This window comes from Rhinichthys klamathensis, unplaced genomic scaffold (assembly GCF_029890125.1).
Source record: "Rhinichthys klamathensis goyatoka isolate OS25496 unplaced genomic scaffold, OSU_Roscu_1.1 h1tg000303l_1, whole genome shotgun sequence".
NCBI classification, from domain to species: Eukaryota; Metazoa; Chordata; class Actinopteri; order Cypriniformes; family Leuciscidae; genus Rhinichthys; species Rhinichthys klamathensis.
In genome coordinates, this window is record NW_026606822.1 from 1772991 (window position 1) to 1793911 (window position 20921).

At 35.2% G+C, this 20921-nt stretch overlaps 2 protein-coding genes across 2 annotated transcripts; one reads left to right on the forward strand and one right to left on the reverse strand.

Moving 5' to 3' along the window:
* Window positions 1–2263: 2263 nt before the first annotated feature.
* asip1 (agouti signaling protein 1) lies at window positions 2264–4775 on the reverse strand. The gene is made up of 4 exons (XM_056270517.1): window positions 4627–4775; window positions 3779–3952; window positions 3489–3541; window positions 2264–2920 (listed from the first exon to the last, which is right to left on the reverse strand). The coding sequence occupies exons 2-4, from the start codon at window positions 3936–3938 to the stop codon at window positions 2756–2758; spliced, it is 378 nt and encodes a 125-aa protein (XP_056126492.1). The 5' UTR covers window positions 3939–3952; window positions 4627–4775; the 3' UTR covers window positions 2264–2755.
* A 6061-nt stretch (window positions 4776–10836) lies between these two features.
* eif2s2 (eukaryotic translation initiation factor 2, subunit 2 beta) lies at window positions 10837–20921 on the forward strand. Its single transcript, XM_056270498.1, has 9 exons — window positions 10837–10993; window positions 13525–13702; window positions 15096–15202; window positions 15454–15580; window positions 15726–15826; window positions 16377–16525; window positions 16750–16806; window positions 19222–19307; window positions 20367–20921. The coding sequence occupies exons 1-9, from the start codon at window positions 10979–10981 to the stop codon at window positions 20540–20542; spliced, it is 996 nt and encodes a 331-aa protein (XP_056126473.1). The 5' UTR covers window positions 10837–10978; the 3' UTR covers window positions 20543–20921.

Sequence of the window (20921 nt, forward strand, 5' to 3'; positions counted from 1 at the left end):
GGTTTTGCACTGCTCTCATTTAGTTCAGAATTCACTTTAAACAGTTGAAAAGAAGTAGACAACATAATTCCTAAAATGGATAATTTATAAGGAATTATGGTTTGGGTTGAATATAAACTTTTCCCTTCTAATTTTTTTCTTTCATGACTGATTGTATTAATGTCAGATTCATGTGGTTTGTAGAAATGTTATTTCAGATCTTGGCAACCTAAAGTCATCCTTGAGGCTGTTTAACAAAAATACTGCATGAGTGTTTACTTAAAGGGATAGTTCTCCCAAAAAAATTAAATTTGGTCAATTATGCACCCACACGTCATTCGAGACCTGCTTCCTTCTCTGGAACACAAAAAGCAGATATTTAGAATGGTCACAATGACTTTTTTTTTTTTTTTTTTTCGTACAATGAAAGTCAATGGGGTCCAATGTTGTTTGTACCCACTGACATTCAAATATCTGCGTTTCACTGAAGAAGGGAAGTCCTACAGATTTCTTTGTTTTTGCTTCTTATTTTGGGGTGAACTATCCGTTTATAGCGATCCATCTAACATAGTCTTGGAAATACTTATTGCAGTAGGATTTTTGGATTACATTTCATGTAATGATTCTTCCAGTGTTGTGTAATGTGGAGTATCTGATGTTAAACAGAATAATTTGAAGCGATTTCAATTTCAAGAATCTTCACATCATTTGACATTTCCCATAAATAATCTTAATATCACAAGCCAAAACATATAAAATTCTACTTGTGTCCAGTAACGATTCCTTGATGAAAAACATCATAGGCATTCATCGACCGACATGTGACAATGACAACTCCCAGAAGAGAAAAGAGGCCGCAATATGCAGTCGGGAACCCAAATTGGAGCCATAAAAAATAGCAGAACCGCTGTCAGTACCGGGGCCTAATGAGCCCAAACCGGTTTATTCAGATAAGCAATGACTTAACTCAGGCTGCCATACTAGACACATGGTTTCAATCTAATTTAGCCCTTATTAGTTGGAAACTGTAAAATAGTGTAGTTAGTGCTTGTGGGGTAAAAGAGTAGTCTGTGGGCCATTAGATGTACTGGACCCCTAAAATACCCGGAAAGTGTCCCCTGAGAGACATAACAAGGGCCTATCTCTTTGAGTTTTTCTTTTTCCTCTCCTCTCTTGCCCATTGCTTACTTTCAATGTGAACCAGCTGTGGCCTCTGGAGCCTTTAGTGTCACCCTGTGTGTGTGTGTGTGTGTGTGTGTGTGTGTGTTTCTTTTTTTTAATGTTTGTTTTATTACCTGTTGGACCGATAATTATTCAAGGTGTTTGGAACTGGTGTCTTTCCACTTTGATCTTGCTTTGCATAGTCAGTTGTTGTCTTTAAAGCAAGACATTGTAAGTACCTAGTTGCATTATATTTAAATTTTATACTGGGTAGGCCTACAGTCAGTATATCCAGTGGTGTGCCATGCTATACGTCATTTAAAACTATTTAAACAGCAATTTGATAGTTCTGTTTATACATGCAGCTTATTAAATAAGAGACTACATCGAATATAGCCTACATTGTTATTTTTAACGACTAATTAAAAAAGATATTTCACTTCTAATAGTCACAAATCACAAATAAGTGAACGAAGTAGTGAAAAAAAATGGTACTCACCTAAACTTTATAAAAAAAATCATGCGTAAAAATCCTCAAGTCATATCTGTAAATGTATGGGTTACTTTGCTTTTTTTTTTCTTGCTTTTTTTTTTACATCTTAAGGTCTTCGTTCTGTCACGGGTCTTATTAGGGCAAGTTGTCACATAATTTGCAACATGTCAACAACTAAAAAGCGCAAAAAAAAAATTCATGAATTAAATTTGATAGACAAATTAAAAATGTCATTTTATTTATTTTAATCTATAAATGTTATTTATAAATTTTTACAATTAAAAAGCGCAATATTCTGCTACGTTCCTCAGTTTACAACTAAATTGGATATTGACCCTGAATATTTCATTGTTTGAATCAAGATAATGATATAGGCCTAGACATTGCATCCACAATTTAAATATACATGAATGTAGGCTACAGATATGTGCCATGTCTAAACATCGACCCAATAACTAACTGTTACTAATCTAGTTCGCCTTTCAACAAAAATATTCCACATTAGCCTTAGCGTTAGCCTACAACCTATTATACACAGACAGTTCGCTATTATTGCTATCTGTTTTTGCTTTCTGTAAAAAAAATATGGGATCTTATTTTAAGCTCTCTGAATCTTTCGTTTAATTTATTTTTATTGTCTTTTATTTATTAATGAGAGTGGTTGCGGTTGACGTAAACGCGACAAAACTATTTTGGCGGCAATTGTGGTGTTTTTTGTTGTTGGTTTAGTGCACGTATAGGCTATAGCAGCTCAAACAGGTTACGGGCGCTTTAACGTTGTTTTTTTTTCTCCATAAAGTGCTTACATCACAAAAGTGTTCATAAAAACATTAATAATTATTTTCATTAACGTGAACCTTTTAAAATACGTTTATAAGTAATTAAAAGTTGACTTTGGTAGTCACCCAGGTGGCTCTGCTTTATTCCCAGACGCTTCTGACTAGCTGTCGGTTTATCAGGCCTTGAAATCTCCGAGAACTCGGATCGCGTTCATGATTAGGCTATTTGATGGAGTGCATAGATAATCGGTTGTCATAATCCCACAGGGTTTTATAAACAAGCCTTTAAGATAGGGACAGTCACATGATCATCCGGATCATGATGGCTCCTGTCAGAGAGTGTTCAGCATTTCGGGTATCCCATGCGGCAGTAGCAGACGGTCTTGAAGAGGCGGCAGTGGCAGAAGGCGCACTGATCGCAACACACCGCGCTCGGCGTCTTACAGCTGCTCCACAGCGGCACACAGTTCGGCGGCGGAGGAGGTCTCTTTATTCGGTTGCTTAATTTCTGAAAAGTATACAATTAAAACATGCATTTATATGTGCTGCTTCAGATTGGGACAAATTATGTCCCAGGGTTATTTAAAGTAACATAAAAATAAGCCGGAACTCATTCAATAACCTATGAAAATTATTAGCATAAAAATAACAAATTACGAGCTAGGCTCCTCCATGTCCAACGAAACGAATGCGCCTCTAAATAAACTTGGTGTCAGAGAAGAGCTTGACGTGTGATGTGTGAAGAAAACAAACAAAAAATCCAGGTAAATATCAAGCTGTCATTTTGACATATTTATTAAAATAGTAGGCTATGTAATTGTGTACATTTCCAGCTATGAAATTAGCCTCATATAATAACCATATATTATTTCAATAATGTTCAAAATGTAGACTAATTTTCACCACAGAATGTCAATAAACAATAGGCCTACATTCGAAATCTATTTAAAATATTTTAATAATCATAGATAGATGAAATGAATTAAACATCCTTACTGAAATATTTGTATTATTATATGGGTCAATGTATTGAAGCTATTTATATATCAGTTAATTGAATATATAACATTACAAACCTTTTTTGGTTTCTTTTCCAGTTTCTTGTTCTTCTTAGGTGTTTTTGAAAGCCCTTCGATAATGGAAAATACAAATAAATTTGAAAGTGGAGGTTTTAAGTTTCTAAATAAGCAACAAAGAAGTGTTAAACAAAGAATGATACATTTATTTCCGATGTGAGTTTAAAATTAAATAGCACTTGGCTAGAAGTTTGTGTTGACCATTTGTAGCAATTTATACTTGATTTATAATGGTGATCATTTGTTTTGTATATTATTTTCACAACTTGTGTTCGAGAAAGAAGGCTTACCGACTATGAGCACAGGAGGTGCATCTGTTTGGTTTTTGACTTGTAAGCTGATGGTTGTTTGGTTGGAGCTGTATTGTTCCTCCATAAGCATGTGTGTGTGTACCGTGACACAGCAGGCTAAACAGAGCAGCAAACAGCACAGCAACAATGACGGACTCATATTAAGACTTCACCCTGCACAAGACAATAGTTTAAAAACAGAATCATAAACAAATCATAAAGTGCTGATTCAGTGATGATCACACACATAAACAGAATTAGACATAACAGGATGTTTAAACTTTGATAAAGGCCTTTAAATTCTTACCTAGCAATTTTAAAGCCCAAAACAAACAAAAACAAATCATAAAAGTAAACACGAGAGAGAACTAGCCCTTATGAATTTGCTTTTAAATTTATCCAAACTGAAGCTCAAATGGTTGTGTATGCACAGATGTTAGACATACAGCAAACATATTAATTTGTCATCATATAACATCAAAACATTTACACACTATAAGAAGCAGTTTAATGCTAGTTAGAATTATAACCTCTAGATTTTGCACAAAACAGTCATTTTTATAGGCCAAATAGCAAGTAAAACTAGGACTGTTGCAGTTAGTTCAATAGTCCTGCAACCGAGTTTTTCAGTTTTCACAAAAATCACATACTCAATTTGAATATAAAATTTGTTTACGTCTAGTTCCAGTGTACAGTATTTCTAATGGCATTTGATCACAGTTTATCATTTCTCACCATGTTTAACCTCCTTTTTTCTGACAATCTCTTGTTTTTTTTAATATCCTCTTTCACAGTGCATTCAAAACTGATACCCAAGGTAATCTTCAGGAGTCTGTGTTTAAACTGACCTGTCCTGGTGAGTAATGGGACACCCTGTTTCCCTTTTTGTGGCTGGCTTGAGATATTCCCCGCTCCCCTGCTGAGACTGAGAGAGAAATGTCAGACAGACTTTTTAGTCAGGAAATTCAGAAAGGGGCGACATGATAAAATTAAGCAGGGGCGGATCCACACGGCCAGACGGAGCAGAGGGAGAGAGAGACAGACCTAGAGAGAGAGAGAGAGAGAGAGAGAGAGGGCTAAGTGTATGTGTATAGGCTAAATAGTTGGATGAATAAGTATTTGGACTGTAAAAAAAAGTTGCTTATAAATGTGTGAATGTCATAAACACATAATGTCACACTGTTGTCTGAATGAAAATAAATAAACTGTGGATATACAGTTGAAATTAAAGCATTTGTCAGACTTTATTGGAACATGTTCATATTTAATGTGATGAACTACCTGTGTGAAATTCAAACACCAATGAAAATGTACTCTATGAAATATTGCAGTATAAATAATTTATCCATGAACATCATTATTTTATTTTATTTTATTCAGTGCCTTCCTTGTTATCTTTAACTCTCTGGGCCTCTTTGGGCAAAGTTGACCAATTTTTTTTTTTTTTTTTGCTTCACCAGAATAGGATGACATTTGTCGCATTAGCTATGTGAACTCACAAAAAAAATCAAGGACATGATTCAGATATATGTTAAAGGGTCGAAAAATAAAAAGTAAAACTTGGTACCTTGCGGTCAAAAATAACCGACATAGGAAATGAATATGAAAAAAAAAAAAAAAAATTAATACGAATCTTTTGGTGGAACAAACTATGATGCAAAAAAAAAAAACCCCTCCAAAACATTTTGAGTGCAAAATAGACACCCACACATTTGAACTAGTGTAATTATAATTGGAGATTTGTTGTATGCATGCATTTTGTCCGTCATCTCAATACAATGGCGTTTCACGACACTTTCAACAACAGTTTCTGCCCAGTATCAAGATACTATATTAAAAGTGAGATAGCCAGTGGGGAGAACCTTTGACCAGCAGAATACGCTAATTACTTTTCAGAGGTTAGAGTTAGTCCACTAAACCTTAAATCACATTTGGTTTCATTTTCTCCTAAGAGTTCATTTTTAAGTGACTTCTGACCTTCAAGCAAATGTTCGTAACAAAATCACGTAGGCTATTTGTAAACATTGAATCTCCCAAGATTCTTCCAAAGAGAATGCCCAGATGTTACAAATAGATTCAAAGGGAACTGATGGTGTGCGATAAACACTGGAATGAGCTGATTATATCTGCTTTAGGCTGCAATAGACGAGCCCACCCACAGATACAATACTGCGCCAATATATTTGCTGGGATGAATGTAAAACATTAAAGGGTTAGTTCACCCAAAAATGAAAATTATGTCATTAATGACTCACCCTCATGTCGTCCCAGGCCCGTGAGACCTCCGTTCATCTTCGGAACACAGTTTAAGATATTTTATATTTAGTCCGAGAGCTTTTTGTCCCTCCATTGAAAATGTATGTACGGTATACTGTCCTTGTCCAGAAAGGAAATAAAGACATCATCAAAGTAGTCCATGTGACATCAGTGGGTTAGTTAGAATTGTTTGAAGCATCGAAAATACATTTTGGTCCAAAAATAACAGAAACTACGACTTTATTCAGCATTTTATTGTCTTCCGGTTCTGTTGTCGATCCGCGTTCAGTGACGCTGGTGACGTAAGACGCTGCTGACGTGTATATAAAATAAAGAATATCCTGTTTTACTGAATTATGTCACATTACAGAAGGAAAGTGAGTTGCGAATGCTGTTTTATGTTTACTTTAAATGATAAAATCGGATGTAAAAAAGGAATCAATCAACCATCAATCCATCTATCACATTTATTTCTATATAGCACATTTTAAAACAACACATGTTGGCCAAAGTGCTTTACATACCACCTAATATATTCATACAACCCACATGAGACCCAAGTCCAGAACAAATACAAAATGACTGTAAATGAAATACAGTTGAATGCAAGTGAGAGCAAATAGTCTTTAAGTGAGATTTCAAGACATCAAGAGAGGTACGGGATCTAATAACAGGATCTAATCATGTCAGTCTTGATTTTTTTTATTGTTTTTTGGCTGGCTCAATGGTGGTGACATTACATTCACAATGCCAATGTATGCAAGTATACACTAGGAATAAGTCGATCGTTTGCTCATCTGGACGCTGTCAGAGACTTGGAAACGTTTGTCAAATCAAAGCCATGGAACTGCAAGTGGGGAAAGTCAACCAAGTGAGTGCTGAACATTGCTCTCAGGGGATTTGGGAAACCTTTGAATTGTCCAGAATGAAGAGATGCCGTAAATGTGGGTTTGACAGGGTCTGGACAAGCTAAGAAAGCATGTGTTTCTCAGCCACTTATTTTCTGTCATTAACAGCAGTTTTCTGGGCTGCTTTAGCTTTAACGCTCCTCCAACCTTCATTAGAACTTGTACGAGACTGAAAATTGTGCCAGCCGCGTGTAAAAGCATGCGATCCAAACCAAAACATAACCGTCAAGGCCAATGATTCTAATAACAAAAAGTAGTGTTTTTTCACCATCTATTCTATAGAATATATTCTCTAAAAAACAAATCTTAGTATCCTATCCTATTTTTGAAACATTGTTTTATTATGAAAATGTTATTTTCCATACAACAAAAATGCATGGTGATCACTGGGTATCAAGTTGGTAGTGATTTTGCCTTTTTAATTAAATGTAATTTTTTAAAAGAGATCAAGTTTTAAACCGGTTTTTCATTTGCACGCTAGCTAAACATTAACATGTCTCACATCTATCTCGATCTGATTCACAAATGGCATGTTATATAAGCTTGGTGATAAACTGGTTGTAGTCAGTTTGATTCAAATAAAGTTATATAATAAATGACATTATAAAACTATCATTCTCTTCCTCAGAACAATAGTTTGGAGCACATGGTTCTACTTTTAATGGTACAGTGTTTAACATGTGATTTATATGAACAGATTTTCAGAACAGAATCTTGCCTATTTAAAATGATTTGCAGAATTTGTGATTTTTTCTTAATGCTTTGTTCTCTGTAACACTTAATAATTCATTCTTGTTCCTTATTTAAGGCATATTTTAACTGCATATTCAATAGATGTAATTTTTCTTTTATTCATGCAGATTATTTTTGTATAACCGATTGTTTAAAATTTTAATGTCTATTCAAAAAATGTGCTGTGCACATGATTTTAAAAAACGCAAAATTAGTTAAATATGTAGGCCTATTTAAGTTTCACTGCACAGTTTGTTTGATTCAGGACTTTGGTTTGATAAACAAATTAATTCTGTTGTTAAATCATGTTTCTTTCATTTATGACACCTTAGACAATGTTAAATCTTTTCTCTCTTTGAAGAACTTTGAAATATTTATTCATGCGTTCATTGCTTTGCATCTTGATTATTGCAATTCACTTTATTATGGAGTTAACCATTCATCTATTGAGTGTCTACAAATGGTTCAGAATGCTGTGGCTCGGCTGTTGTCCCGTAGTCGATATATTTGATCACATTACTCCTAATTTAATTTCTTTGCACTGGCTACCGGTTAAATTGAGAATAGAATGTAAAATTGTAGTTTTGGTTTTTAAATCAATAAAAGGCCTAGCACCAGGTGATCTTTCTGACATGCTACGTTCTCACCTTGGATTGCTCTCTGTCCGGAGGTCTAAACACATGGGGCCGAGCTTTTGCGATAGCAGGCCCTAAACTTTGGAATAGCCATTCCAGTATTGATCCGAACTGTGTCATCTCTCTCTATAACTCACTTTTACTATTTGATGAATTATTTAGTTTTGTGTACTTAATTCTGTTTGCTCTTATTGATTATAAAGCTCTGTACAGCACTTTGGTCAACCATGTTTTTTGTTTTGTTTTTGTTTTTTGAATGTGCATACTTTATTAATAAACAATGAATGAATGAAACCAAAAATGAATCACAAACTCACAAACATTTTAATGAATAAGAATTTGTGTCGTTGTTATAATAAATGAAATAAGCAATAATAATAAAAAAGCATTTTAATTGAGCCAATGTGATTTTATTTTTGTAAGTCACACATTTTCACTGAAATACGAGATTTTGTAAATAGACTTATTTTTTAATAGTTTTCCTTTGCCGTTTATAAGATAAAAGAATAAACTAAAACAATATTCAATTGTTAGAATGAAGTGATATGAAACAGAAATGCCCACATAACTGAAAAGACATGGGACATTTAAGAACTGACACCAATTATACTGTGATGCGAGATTCGACATGTGTTTCCATTTGTTGAAGCTATTATGTAGTTTGGTAATACCATGGGAGAAACCTTTGATTTTACTTTTAGTTTCAAAGCCATATTCCTATCCAGTTTCTGAAATCACAGAATCTCTGAGATCAGTGAAAAGCTGCCCATCATGCATTTAAGTGCCCACAGATTCTAGTTCGCTATATCTGTCAACCTAATTTAAGGTTTTCTCGCTATTCTCCGATGCCTGACACGTGTATATTTTCAGTTTCACCAGTGCTAACGCTATACATATAAACTTGAAATGGGCCTATAATGAAAATAAGACGTCTCGGCATCAGTGTTTTGATTAGTAATGTGTATAGTCTAAAAACAAGGCTGAACTTCTAGAGAACTAAAGTAACAAAGAGATGTATTACATGAGTGTTGCAAAATTGCAAATGCATTTTTAAAGGTAATGATCCGGTTTTGTGAACATTTAGCCTTGACACTTTTCTGGCTGTTAAAAAGCCCAAAAGAGGACCTCGACCTTCATGATAAAAGCAACACAAATCAAGACAGAGAGAGACACACAGAGAGAGAGAGAGAGTCAGAGGGAAGGAATAAGACATTTACCTTCTGCACGTATTGGATTTTCTTGTCTGTATTTCTGTCTTCCCTCCCATGCTCAAATAGCATAAACTACTTATTTCCAAAGCAGATTTACACATGAATACATTTTCTTTCACTTCACTTCACAGCTTGTGGCAAGAGTGCAACAGCTCTTTTACCGGGGAAATCCAGCAGCTCAGAGCAAATGCAGTATGGAGAATTAGCAGTGATCCACCCTATACACCCTGAAAATACTGCTGATCCACTGCTGACCTCTATATCTAGCATCTATACTGTCATTATATGTTGCATTTAGGGGATCAAGCTGCGACTCTTACTCTTGATACAAACTTTAAAGCCTTAAGCTGCACAACAGAAATCAAACATTAAACAACAATTTATTAGACTTTCAGCAAAGGGTTTGAGTTAAAAATATCTTAATTTGAGAGAGTTTTGAACTATAGGCCTAGGTGTTTTTAACCCTTTTAAAACCCTATTGTCTATACCATTAGACAATAGAAAATAATCTCATATGATAATTATATATTTTTATACAACATCATATATAAAAAATATATATAAGGAAATGTTGCAACTCATATACAAACAAGGTGTTTAGGAGAGTAATGTGGTTGTTATAGCCTACAGGAAACCCGTTTTCTTTTTACCTTTTTACCTCGGGAGCTGTTCAAGTTCACATTTATGTGCTCTATGATTAAAAGTAACATTGTAAAATTACATTGTTGTCCAAAAGCAGACAGGAAAGGAGGAAGCAGGGTTTAGCTCTCTGGGAGCCAGGAATCCCACCGCAATTTTAAACAGATTAGAGGAATAAAATGGTTTGCAAGCCAGTATGAACATAAAGATAAGAAGTACCCTGGGTTCAACTCTGGAGCAAGGGTTTGAAGATATTGTGTAGATTCATAGAATGTGAAACCCTCCAGATACCTCCTCAAGCCATGTTAGAAACCAATGTGAGCATTGTTTCCCAAAATTTACTGTAACTCTTAAGAGTCTTTCTTCCAGCTCACTCATTTGTTCATGTAAACACTCTCAAGCTTGTGTCAGCATGAAGGGTTTTGGTTCATGAGCTCCAAATAATCTGCGAAAAGGCCCCAAACAAGACATGAAGGGACTGGGGAGTCCTGTAACTCCTAACTGAGAGTCGAAGTCACACATTTCTGTGTGAAAACATCTCTGTGCCACAATTGTGTTAGTTAAATATAGTAATTTTAAAGTTTACAAACGTTGAGAAAAAAGGGCTATATGACTCTCTGGTCTCCCCTACTTAGATTGGCAGGTCAAAACTACAACTTCCATCATGCAATGTGCCTAGGCCAACCTAACGCGCATGCGTACGGAGCTCCGCCCGGACTGTCGCGAGCGACTCGCATATCGAGTAAAGGTGTACTGTGAAGAATAGTCTATTATCACGCTTATTTTCTTCTTCTTGCGTTTTCACAACAACCCGAAACCATGTCAGGAGACGAGGTTAGTAAACAATCGTTGTTTTAAAAAGATTTTTTGTTAATTTATGTTTAATTAGACATTCAAAAGAGAAGGACAATTGGGCCTACTAGTAAAGGCTGTGAGGAAACATGTGCACAGCTCGTCTTTTCTAGATCTTTTTGTCATTGTCAGCTAACGTTAGTTAGATAGTAAATATTCTACGCTTCTTTAACAGTCTTGTCATTTTATCGACAAAAGGTAATATTGTACCACCATGGAAAATTGTGGAACATGATAACATGTTGTTATTTTTTTAATATATTTTTTTACATTTACCATAGTAATACAGGCTAGCGTTAGTTGGACAGGTATTGGGGTAACGTTACTACCGTTGTTTGGACGAGGTAATAACATGTTATTTTGGACGAGTACTATGTTTTATTAGTCTTTATGATACAACCTTGTTTTTTAGAGATTTACTATGGCACTACCATGTTTTGTTTGCAGACGTTTCTCGGTAATTCTTGTTTTGTGGTGCCATGGTTTCTACAACGTTACTGTGTTTCCAGACACATCATGGTATTCTTGAATAATCATACAAATACCATGCTATATATATATATATATATATATATATATATATATATATATATGGTAATTATTCAATAAACAGCGTTCCATACAAACAAGTACCCTAAAGTAATAAAGTACCAAGTAGCATCATGAGATAAGGAAGTTCTGGGGTAAAAATGTTCTCCTCAGATAGTCCCAGTGTTGCCAACTCTCGCAATACAAATAAGCAACCGCAGCTTCAAAACAAGCCCAAAATGATTTATTATCATCAATATTATTTATCAATATTATTTTTTTATCAATAAATAAGCCTGCAACATATTAAACTGAAACCCCTCTGAGCTTGAATAGCAAAAACAGATGGAATTTTACAAAAATCATTAAATTGTAACAAAGCAGGAAGGCACGCATGTCCTCCGATCACAGTGAGCAGAATAGGTTTGGAGAATGAAAAGGACAAAAAGTGAGTAAAGGCAAGAGCACTAAGGGAGAGCTGCAATATAGGCACATATTATAATAAAATAAATTCAAACCATAGGCCTACCTACTGATAGCATTAGTATACTTGTTTTTTTTATTATAGCCTGTAATAAATACATTGAAAAAATATTTTTAAAATTAGGTGCCTTTCCTCCTTGCACTATCCATCCAGCATGTTTCCTCTCCAGCTCTGTACATCCCTGTTGGTGGCATTGTTTGTTAAAGGGATAGTTCACCCCAAAATGAAAATGCAGTCATTAATTACTCACCCTCATGTCGTTTTCAAACCAGTAAGACCTTCGTTCTTCTTTGAACACAAATTAAGATATTTTTGATGAAATTCGAGAGCTTTCTGTCCCTCCATAGACTGCAACTTATTACCAATTTCAGGGTCCAGAAAGGTAGGAAAGACATCGTTAAAATATATATTTTTTAATTCAGCTCTCCTCGCTGTTCACGTAGTAAAAACAGTGCAGCGCTTCCAGGTTATACGTCAGAACGCTGGCTCATTATTGGCCGACGCTGTTCACGTGAGCACCACGACACATGCGTGGGATGCTGACGCAAGAGCTGGCCAATAATGAGCCTAACCCTTTAAGATGTATTTGTCTACTAACTTCATTACTTGCATTTTCAACGTCAGATGCCTGCACGTTGAACGTGATCTTTCTCCAGTGATGTTGAAGAGGGTCTACAGAACTTGTATTATTGCACTGATTGGCTATTAGCAGTGAGCAGACAGTGTCAATGGATTGGAGAAAACAGTTACCATAAATGTAAAGAAACAAAGTTTTCCTAACAAGCAACCATATTTTTTAAAATAAGCCCAAAAAACCACTACCCGCAAATTTTTTAAAAACATTTTTTTACGCAACTTAGCGTGGATTATTAGCAGACTTGACAACTATGAAAAGTCCCTGCTCGCGAGGTAGTACTTTTTCAATGTTCAGGAACTTTTGGGAGTGGGACTTGGGAACTGAACATGATGATTGGTTGACTCCACGTAGCATTTTATTTCAACCACCAATTTTAAAGATCTGTTGCGGTGCATGCAGTAAGAGTTGTTTGGTGTTCGAATCAGCAACAGGTCATGGTGAAAATAAGTTCCTGGGACAAATTGTTCAGGTGATTTTGGTGGAAACGCGGCTTTTGAGGACTATGTGAATGTACATTTCTGCACCATGGTATATATCAAAGTTGTGTAGTATTACCATGTGATTCCCGTCCAAAGAATTTTCACATTTATTGTCCTGTAATTCCTACGTAATCACATTTGAACTGTTCATTATTCAGATGCTGTAAATGACAACTTCAGTTTTTTTACTCAGATTGATCTGTTCTTTTTGTGCAAGACCAAAAACTAATATGTTTGGGATTATCTAAGAGAGCTTTAGTAGGATTAGTTCTGATTTGTTCTCATTAGGTGATTATTGCTGGCATTATTTTGCCCTTTTTGATGTCTTTTGACAGCCTTTGTTCAATGTCGTGTCATTATTAAACTCCTATTCTCATCCTTCCAGATGATATTTGATCCCACTATGACCAAGAAGAAGAAGAAAAAGAAGAAGCCTTTCATGCTGGAGGAAGATGGTGGTGAGGGAGATGAAGGCCAACAATTGGAAACAAAAGAGACTGAGGCTGACGGGGGCGAGGAGAAAGAGTTCGATCTTGATGAAGATGATGGGGGGAGGAAGAGAGGTGAAACGCATGCCATTCTTTTGTGCATTAGTACTGTTGCTTTTTTTTTCACTGCCTACTTAACCATGGTAGTAAGAGAGGTATAGAGGATAGAAGCTTGTTTGTGGGATACAATCTTGCAATTCTGACTTTTTTCTCAATTGCAAGTTATAAAGGCAGAATAGTGAGATATATTATCTTGCAATTGTGAGAAAAAAAAAATTGAAATAGTCACAACCCGTTTAAATTTTTTGTTTCGTGGTGGAAACAAGCTTCCATAATATAGAGTAGTGAACACAAATCAGTATTATTATGAGCTTTTCCCACCTGCCATTATTTATGGCTAGTGAATGCCTAAATTTCCCTAGCATTTCCTACAAGCCATTTTGATTTTTACAATTCAAATACAATAACAACAAAACACTGTATATATGAACTTGAACAATCACTTTAAGACGGTTTTAAGAGGCCAAAAAAGATCAGCTCTCTTTGTATTTACAAAAACAAGTAACAAATTTCAAATAACCAAAAAGTGAACTTAAATCTTTTTTGTTCAATAATCTAGGAAGGATATTTCAATATTTTTTTGCATCAATATAATAATGAATAGTAATAAACAGCAGTATTTGCTAGGGGTGGGAATCTTTAAGTACCTCACAATTCGATTCAAATCGATTCTTGAGGTCACGATTCTCGATTTTAAATAAAATTTTCGATTTGATATATGAATAGATTTGATTCTAGTTTACTGTTTTGTTACTTTTCCTATTTGACTGCAGTAGACAGTTTAATAGGTCTTGAAGAAAACATTTCACTGAATTAAATGTAAACCTTGAAATGTATTGTTTTTTTCTTCCCCATTTTAGTCAACCCAATATTATAAAACAAATGCTGTTTAAGCTGACAGCAGTCATTACACTTGACTAGCAGTCTTCTTTAATAAAGCAAGGCAGCCCTGAGACAAATAGAGTACATAAATAAAATTCATTGATACAAAAATAAAAACTTTTTTTCTGCGAACTTAAAGACGTAACACTTTATATTTGAAATTTGTGAATTGTTACGAATCGGCAGAACATATAATTCATATGTGGATTGACTTTTTCCCCACCCCTAGTATTTTCCTGTTACATGACGCACATTTGTGTTGAAATGATTCAATGAAATTTGCTAAAAAACTGCATTTTTCCAGTGTAAAACTAGCTAAAGAAATGTAATAGCCACATAAAAAGCACATTTAAAACACTGCTATGTTTGATTTTAACATTGACAACAGAATAATATGCAATATTGTTATTAAATATTTATTGCAAAAATCCAAGATATTTGCTGCTTTGCACACTGAATATTTATTCCTTCTCAGTGAAAATCTTGTGTAATCCAAATTTAAATTTTTCTTTTGGTGATGATTCAGAAACATCAGATGACCTGGATGACTTAAACTTCTTGAACCAGAAGAAAAAGAAAAAGAAGTCCAAAAAAGAGAAGATTTTTGATGCCGAGCTTGAGGAAGGAATGAAGGTCAGTTGATTGTTTGCATATGTATAGTTGTTAAACTGTTAATTGTTTTCATTGCCATAATTGCTTGTCAGTGAAAGATGTGTTGATCATGAAAGCGCAATCTTTCTGTGGACTTGCTTTCCTTTAAAAAATAAATTGATAACTGCGCAATCACATCAGAGTCTTTGCATTTGGAGTTTTCTCTGTTCGTGCCTACCGACAGCTGTTGTCATGCATCGTCGTGAACTAACTAAAGTGCTAATTTCCAAAAGGAGCTGAAGATCGAAACAGAGCCATCAGAAACACAAGAGGATGATGACTTAATGCTGCCTAAGAAGAAGAAACATAGAAAAGTCCGAGATTTTCAAGAGGACACAGACAGTCAAAGCAAGGATGATGGTAAGTACATTACTTCAGTGGAGCGCTTTTTGTAAATAACTGTAATGTTTGCAATCTAATCCCTGTAAAGCTCGAATACAAAACAAACTGTTGTATAAAGTGCTATACAAATAAAGGTGACTTGACTAGAATGATTGTGTGAAAGGTGTCGAAGATGACGACAGTAAAACCATCGATGATATCACGTTCAGCTCACAGACAGGCACTGCCTGGGCCGGATCGGAGAGAGACTACACATACGATGAGGTGAATGGGAGCTTTTATTTCCAGGCTTGCGGAACATGTGTGCATGTTTCAGGTGATAACTTAATAAAGGGCCTGAGACTGCTGCCATCTGGTGCTTTTGTTGGCAGAATAGCTTTTCTCTGCTAACTTCTCTTTTATGCGACATGTTTGGAATTACTACAGCTGGTGTCAAGATGAGTTTTAGTGGATGTATGAAGTTGGTTCTCGTCAAGTTCACACAGGTGTAGTTCATCACATTAACTTTAACGTTTGACAACCAGAACTTGTCACAATACTTTTACACAATGTCTTTGTTTTAAACAATGGCACATATATATATTAGTTGCTATTTTGTTATCTTATGCAAAGACAGCCATATATTAAGTATAGCATAATTGTCCAAGTACTTTTTGTGACTGCCTCTATATTTAATTAAAAAAAAACTTAATATTTAGCATATGCTCTTGAAAACTTTTAACTACATAATCATTGTCATAGAGTTTGTGCACTATGTTCTGAAGACAATGACTGCTCTCAATTAAAAATGACTGAAAATATCACATTATTTTAGCTTTTGAATAGAGTCTTTAACATCATGCGGGAAAAAAATCCAGACATGGTCGCAGGAGAAAAGAGAAAGTTTGTGATGAAGCCTCCTCAGGTTGTCAGGGTCGGCACAAAGAAGACCTCCTTCGTAAACTTCACAGACATCTGCAAACTGTAAGTCAAAACTCAAAATTGTCAAGCTGTTTTATAGTTATAATGAAACTTTTCTTTATGATATTGAGTTTGATTTTTCTTTGAGCAAATGGAAAGTGAGCCATTAATTTTGCCTTTCTGTTGGTCATTTCAATAGCTGCCAATCAAAAATCACATATTTGCAAATGCAATCTTTATTTTATATGGTTCTTAACACTACTTTTTTTCTTTTCTTTTTTTTTCAGGTTGCATCGACAGCCAAAACATCTTTTGGCGTTTTTGCTAGCTGAGTTAGGTACAAGGTGAGTGTATGTTATACTGTTATTGGCTCTTCCCATGAAAGACTACAACTTGGTGTCTTGGGCACAAAACACATGTTTTCATTTCCACAGGAACTATTAGATATGTTTGGTAAAATATTATCTAGCCTAAATTTAACAAGTAGCTAGTTTTCAACACCTGAAATGGCTGTTTCCTGCACCTTAAAATGGTGATTTTTTTTTTTTTGGCAACCATTAAAATATCACAACTGTGTAAAATTTGACATTCTGTTAAACTGATGTTTAATTTATTGTAGTAAACTATTATTAAATTATTACAAAACATTTAGCTGTCTCAATTAAAGTCATCATGAAATCAAAATGGAACATTCTAATTTCTTATAGAGTATTGCAGTATTTATTATAAGTGATTTATCTGTGTACTACCAAATATAAGTGGACCAAGAAGAGGCTTGGCCATAGGGCTGGATATCGTTCAAAAAATTTCGCAACTGATACCTTGTCTTCGATACCGTTTCCTTAATGATAGTTTTTCAATACCAATTTTAACTTCAGTTTTAACAAGAGTACATTACAGATTACCTAAAAAAACCTTTGGTTTTATTTTTTTCAGTTTGTTGACCTTTTTTTTTTTACAGACTCGTATAGGCCACTGGGGGGCGGAATATTTGCCTCACGCTCAAACTTGCCGCAAAGCACTGGCAAAAGTAGCCTAATGATTATGAATGTGTCAGGGGAAAAAAGCAAGGAGACATTTTAATTGTTTATTAATAAACTAGTGTCTTCTGAGTCAGTGTTGACTGCAAAGATGAAGTTGACATTGCTGACTCGTCAACTCTGCAGTTAAAAATGTCACGATACCAAAGTTCCAGTAGTCGGTACTAATACCATTAAAATGTTACGGTTCTCGGTACCAATTTCGCTACCACAGCAAAATCTGTTGGAACTATTTTTCTATTTTATTGAAGTATTTACTTTTTTTTTTTTTGGCAATCTTTATTTATGATGGTAATCATAAGTAAATAATACATATAAACATTGAAGGCTACATGCTGTTTAAAAGTAAACATTGTTTATAATAAGTTCAGCAGAATAAATGTTTAAATGGTCTTTTTGTGGTTTAATATTCACAGACACTAGTTTATATCGGCTATAGTGCTCCTAGTAAAAAAGCTATTCTGGAGCCCTGCGCTTAGATAAACATGGAAGCGACTAAAAGCAGATTCCTATTAGCGGGTACCGGATATACCCAGTACTCTGTACTACCGGCACTACAGAAATGGTATCGTCACATTTTCAAAATTTCAGCAGTCTTGCTGTCGAAGTACCGTTACTTTAGACAACCCTATCCGCAGTATAGTGAACGCGCGCGCCTATGGAGAGAAATGCTACTTTCTTGATTAATCGAAAAGTAATCGAACCCGAAATTCAGACCCTAACCGACATAATTTTCAAAAAATCATTCATTAATTGTAATCAAGGTAAAAAAAGAGAAGTTTTTTAGGTCATGTCATCCAGATTTGAATTGGTTCGTTTAAAAGTAGACATTTCAAGCTTTTTATAGATATATTTCTCATGTGTGTGAGGAAAGTAGCCTATTCTCTGAGTTTCGGTTAATTTATGTGACACGCTCTAGTTCTTCTTGCAGTCCAAGACGGAGCAACTTTCTGCTGTTAAGTTTATTCAGTGCACTGTCAAGTCCTTCATCAGATTTGTCGTGTTGCCGGTCTTGTCGCAAATATTGTATCGTGCGCTGTTGGCATCGAGTCTGGCAAAGTGGTTCCTTTCACTAACCGTTTGCTGCAAAAGAGTTTCTGGCACCTTTTTGTACCATGTTCATATTGTGATGTTCTGTCCTTATGCAATCTGTAAGTGAATTATTATTCTGTTTTATGGAGAGCACCACTAAACCAATGGTTGTTTTTCTTCGTTGATGATCATTAACCTTGCAAAATATCATACCGGTGTCGGGCAAGCTCTCGGTTTATTTTTCCAGTGTCTCTGTGCGACCCTCCACCAGTCACTTCATTTTCACTTTTAGCTGGAGGCGTTTCACATGATGTCAGAGAGAAACCTGAGTCAGTTGAGAAAGGCATTGCTGCTCTAAAGGGAGCGACTGACCCTGTGAATGTTTCAGAAGGCATTATTAAAAGATGACCAGGCTGATTTCAGCACCTCATTGTGTCCACTGACGTGCATCTCAGAAGACACATGAAAGGAAATCCATCGATTTTGCCTCTTGGATATTTACAGAGGATTTTAGTTTTGAAAGAGATCAGTCTTAAACGTGTAGAATTCTTCCTTCTGTTGCTGGAAACTGGAGGTTTGTGATTTGGAAAGAATATTGAAAATAATTGGTGGTGTTTTCCCTAAAATCAAAGTACTGAAGTGCCTTTTTATTTTAGAAATGCTCTAACCACTGTATTGACTTTTCAGCGGGTCCATAGATGGAAACAATCAGCTCGTCATCAAAGGCAGATTCCAGCAGAAACAGATAGAGAATGTCTTAAGAAGATATATAAGTGAGTTTTATACGACTGCTCTTAAACACACAGTAGTTGTGACTCGTAACAAGCCCATAATATTTTTCATGTTTTTTATATTATAATGAATATTTATAGAAATATTTTTTATCTTAAGTGTGTCTCTATATATAGAGTTTGGAAACATTACATGTTTTTAGTGTTTTTGAAAGAAGTGTTTTCTGCTTACCATGGCTGCATTTATTTCTTTTAAAACAATTACAAATTCTTACAAATAAAAAGAGACTGTTTTCTATTTTAATATATTTTAAAATGTCATTTATTCCTGTGATGCAAAGATACATTTTCAGCATCGTTGCTGATTTGCTTCTCAACAAAAAATTCTTATTATTATTATTGTCAATGTTGAAAACAGTTTTTGTTGCTTAACATTTTTGAAACATTATGGCAAGATAATAAAAAAACGGATAGAAATATTAATAATTTTATTCATCAAGGATGCGTTAAACTGATCGTTAAAAAAAGTGACAGAATTCTCTTGTAACTTGATAAATCTCTTTACTGTTTAATAAATGCTTTAATAAAAAAAGTTAATAAATGCTGTTCATTGAACTTTCTATTCATCAAAAGATCCTGAAAAACTTATCACCATTTTAATAAAATTAAGCAGCACGACTATTTTCAACATTGATGATGATGATAATAATAAATGTTTCTCGAGCAACAAATCAGCATGTTAGAATGATTTCTGAAGGATCATGTGACACTGAAGCGAAGCTGAATTTTCAGCATCATTACTCCAGTCTTCAAAGGAAAAACGTACATTTTAAAATGTATTCAAATACAAAAGAGTTTCTTTTAATTTGTAATAATATTTTGCCATTTTGATCAAATAAATGCTGCCTGGGTGAGCATGAGAGACTTCTTTCAAAAACAAGTTTCCAAACTTTTGACCGGTGTTGTGTATATACACACACTAATATAGTTTGTGGAATCCCTAATATATCTTTTTTATATATATATATATATATATATATATTACTGCTCTGCGTTATATGAGGAAAAACCAGAATGATCTGAACTGTTTTTGTCTTGCAGAGGAGTATGTGACATGCCACACGTGTCGGTCTCCTGACACAATCTTGCAGAAGGACACGCGTCTTTACTTCCTGCAGTGCGAGACGTGTCACTCCCGCTGTTCCGTTGCCAGCATCAAGACCGGGTTCCAGGCGGTGACGGGCAAGAGAGCGCAGATGCGTGCCAAAGCCAACTAACGCCTGTCCCTCGACCATCACACACCTTATACGGCCCATCTGAACACATGCACTCCACGGCCAAACTCAACACATCCACTCACACCCAGGTTCCTACGGAATCTCTGCGCTGTTCAGGAAGTCTGAAATTTCAAACCGAGATCTCGGCCATCTCAAGTACAACACTTCATTTCCTTCAGCTCCTTGGAGCTATGAAATTGCCTATGCACACGAAGAGAGGTTTGATTTGTTGGGTCTGGCTGTGGAGCAGTGCTGTGAGATGCGAACCGAGAACACGGAGCCTGGAGGATTTTATGAATGAACTGTTGGTGAAATTTGTTGTCGCTGTATTACCTGCAGAGAAACAATTGAAATAAAATGCATACCAGCTAACGGCAAA

What these genes read in the sequence shown, in the direction of transcription:
- asip1 (XM_056270517.1), bottom strand. Translation starts at nt 3,938, where the DNA reads ATGAGTCCGTCATTGTTGCTGTGCTGTTTGCTGCTCTGTTTAGCCTGC. An exon ending in ACCTCCTGTGCTCATAGTCG is followed by an intron (nt 3,542 to 3,778) that starts GTAAGCCTTCTT and finishes CCATTATCGAAG; the next exon opens with GGCTTTCAAAAACACCTAAG. An exon ending in TGGAAAAGAAACCAAAAAAG is followed by an intron (nt 2,921 to 3,488) that starts GTTTGTAATGTT and finishes TATACTTTTCAG; the next exon opens with AAATTAAGCAACCGAATAAA.
- eif2s2 (XM_056270498.1), top strand. An exon ending in CTAGCTGAGTTAGGTACAAG is followed by an intron (nt 16,807 to 19,221) that starts GTGAGTGTATGT and finishes TTGACTTTTCAG; the next exon opens with CGGGTCCATAGATGGAAACA. An exon ending in TGTCTTAAGAAGATATATAA is followed by an intron (nt 19,308 to 20,366) that starts GTGAGTTTTATA and finishes TTTGTCTTGCAG; the next exon opens with AGGAGTATGTGACATGCCAC.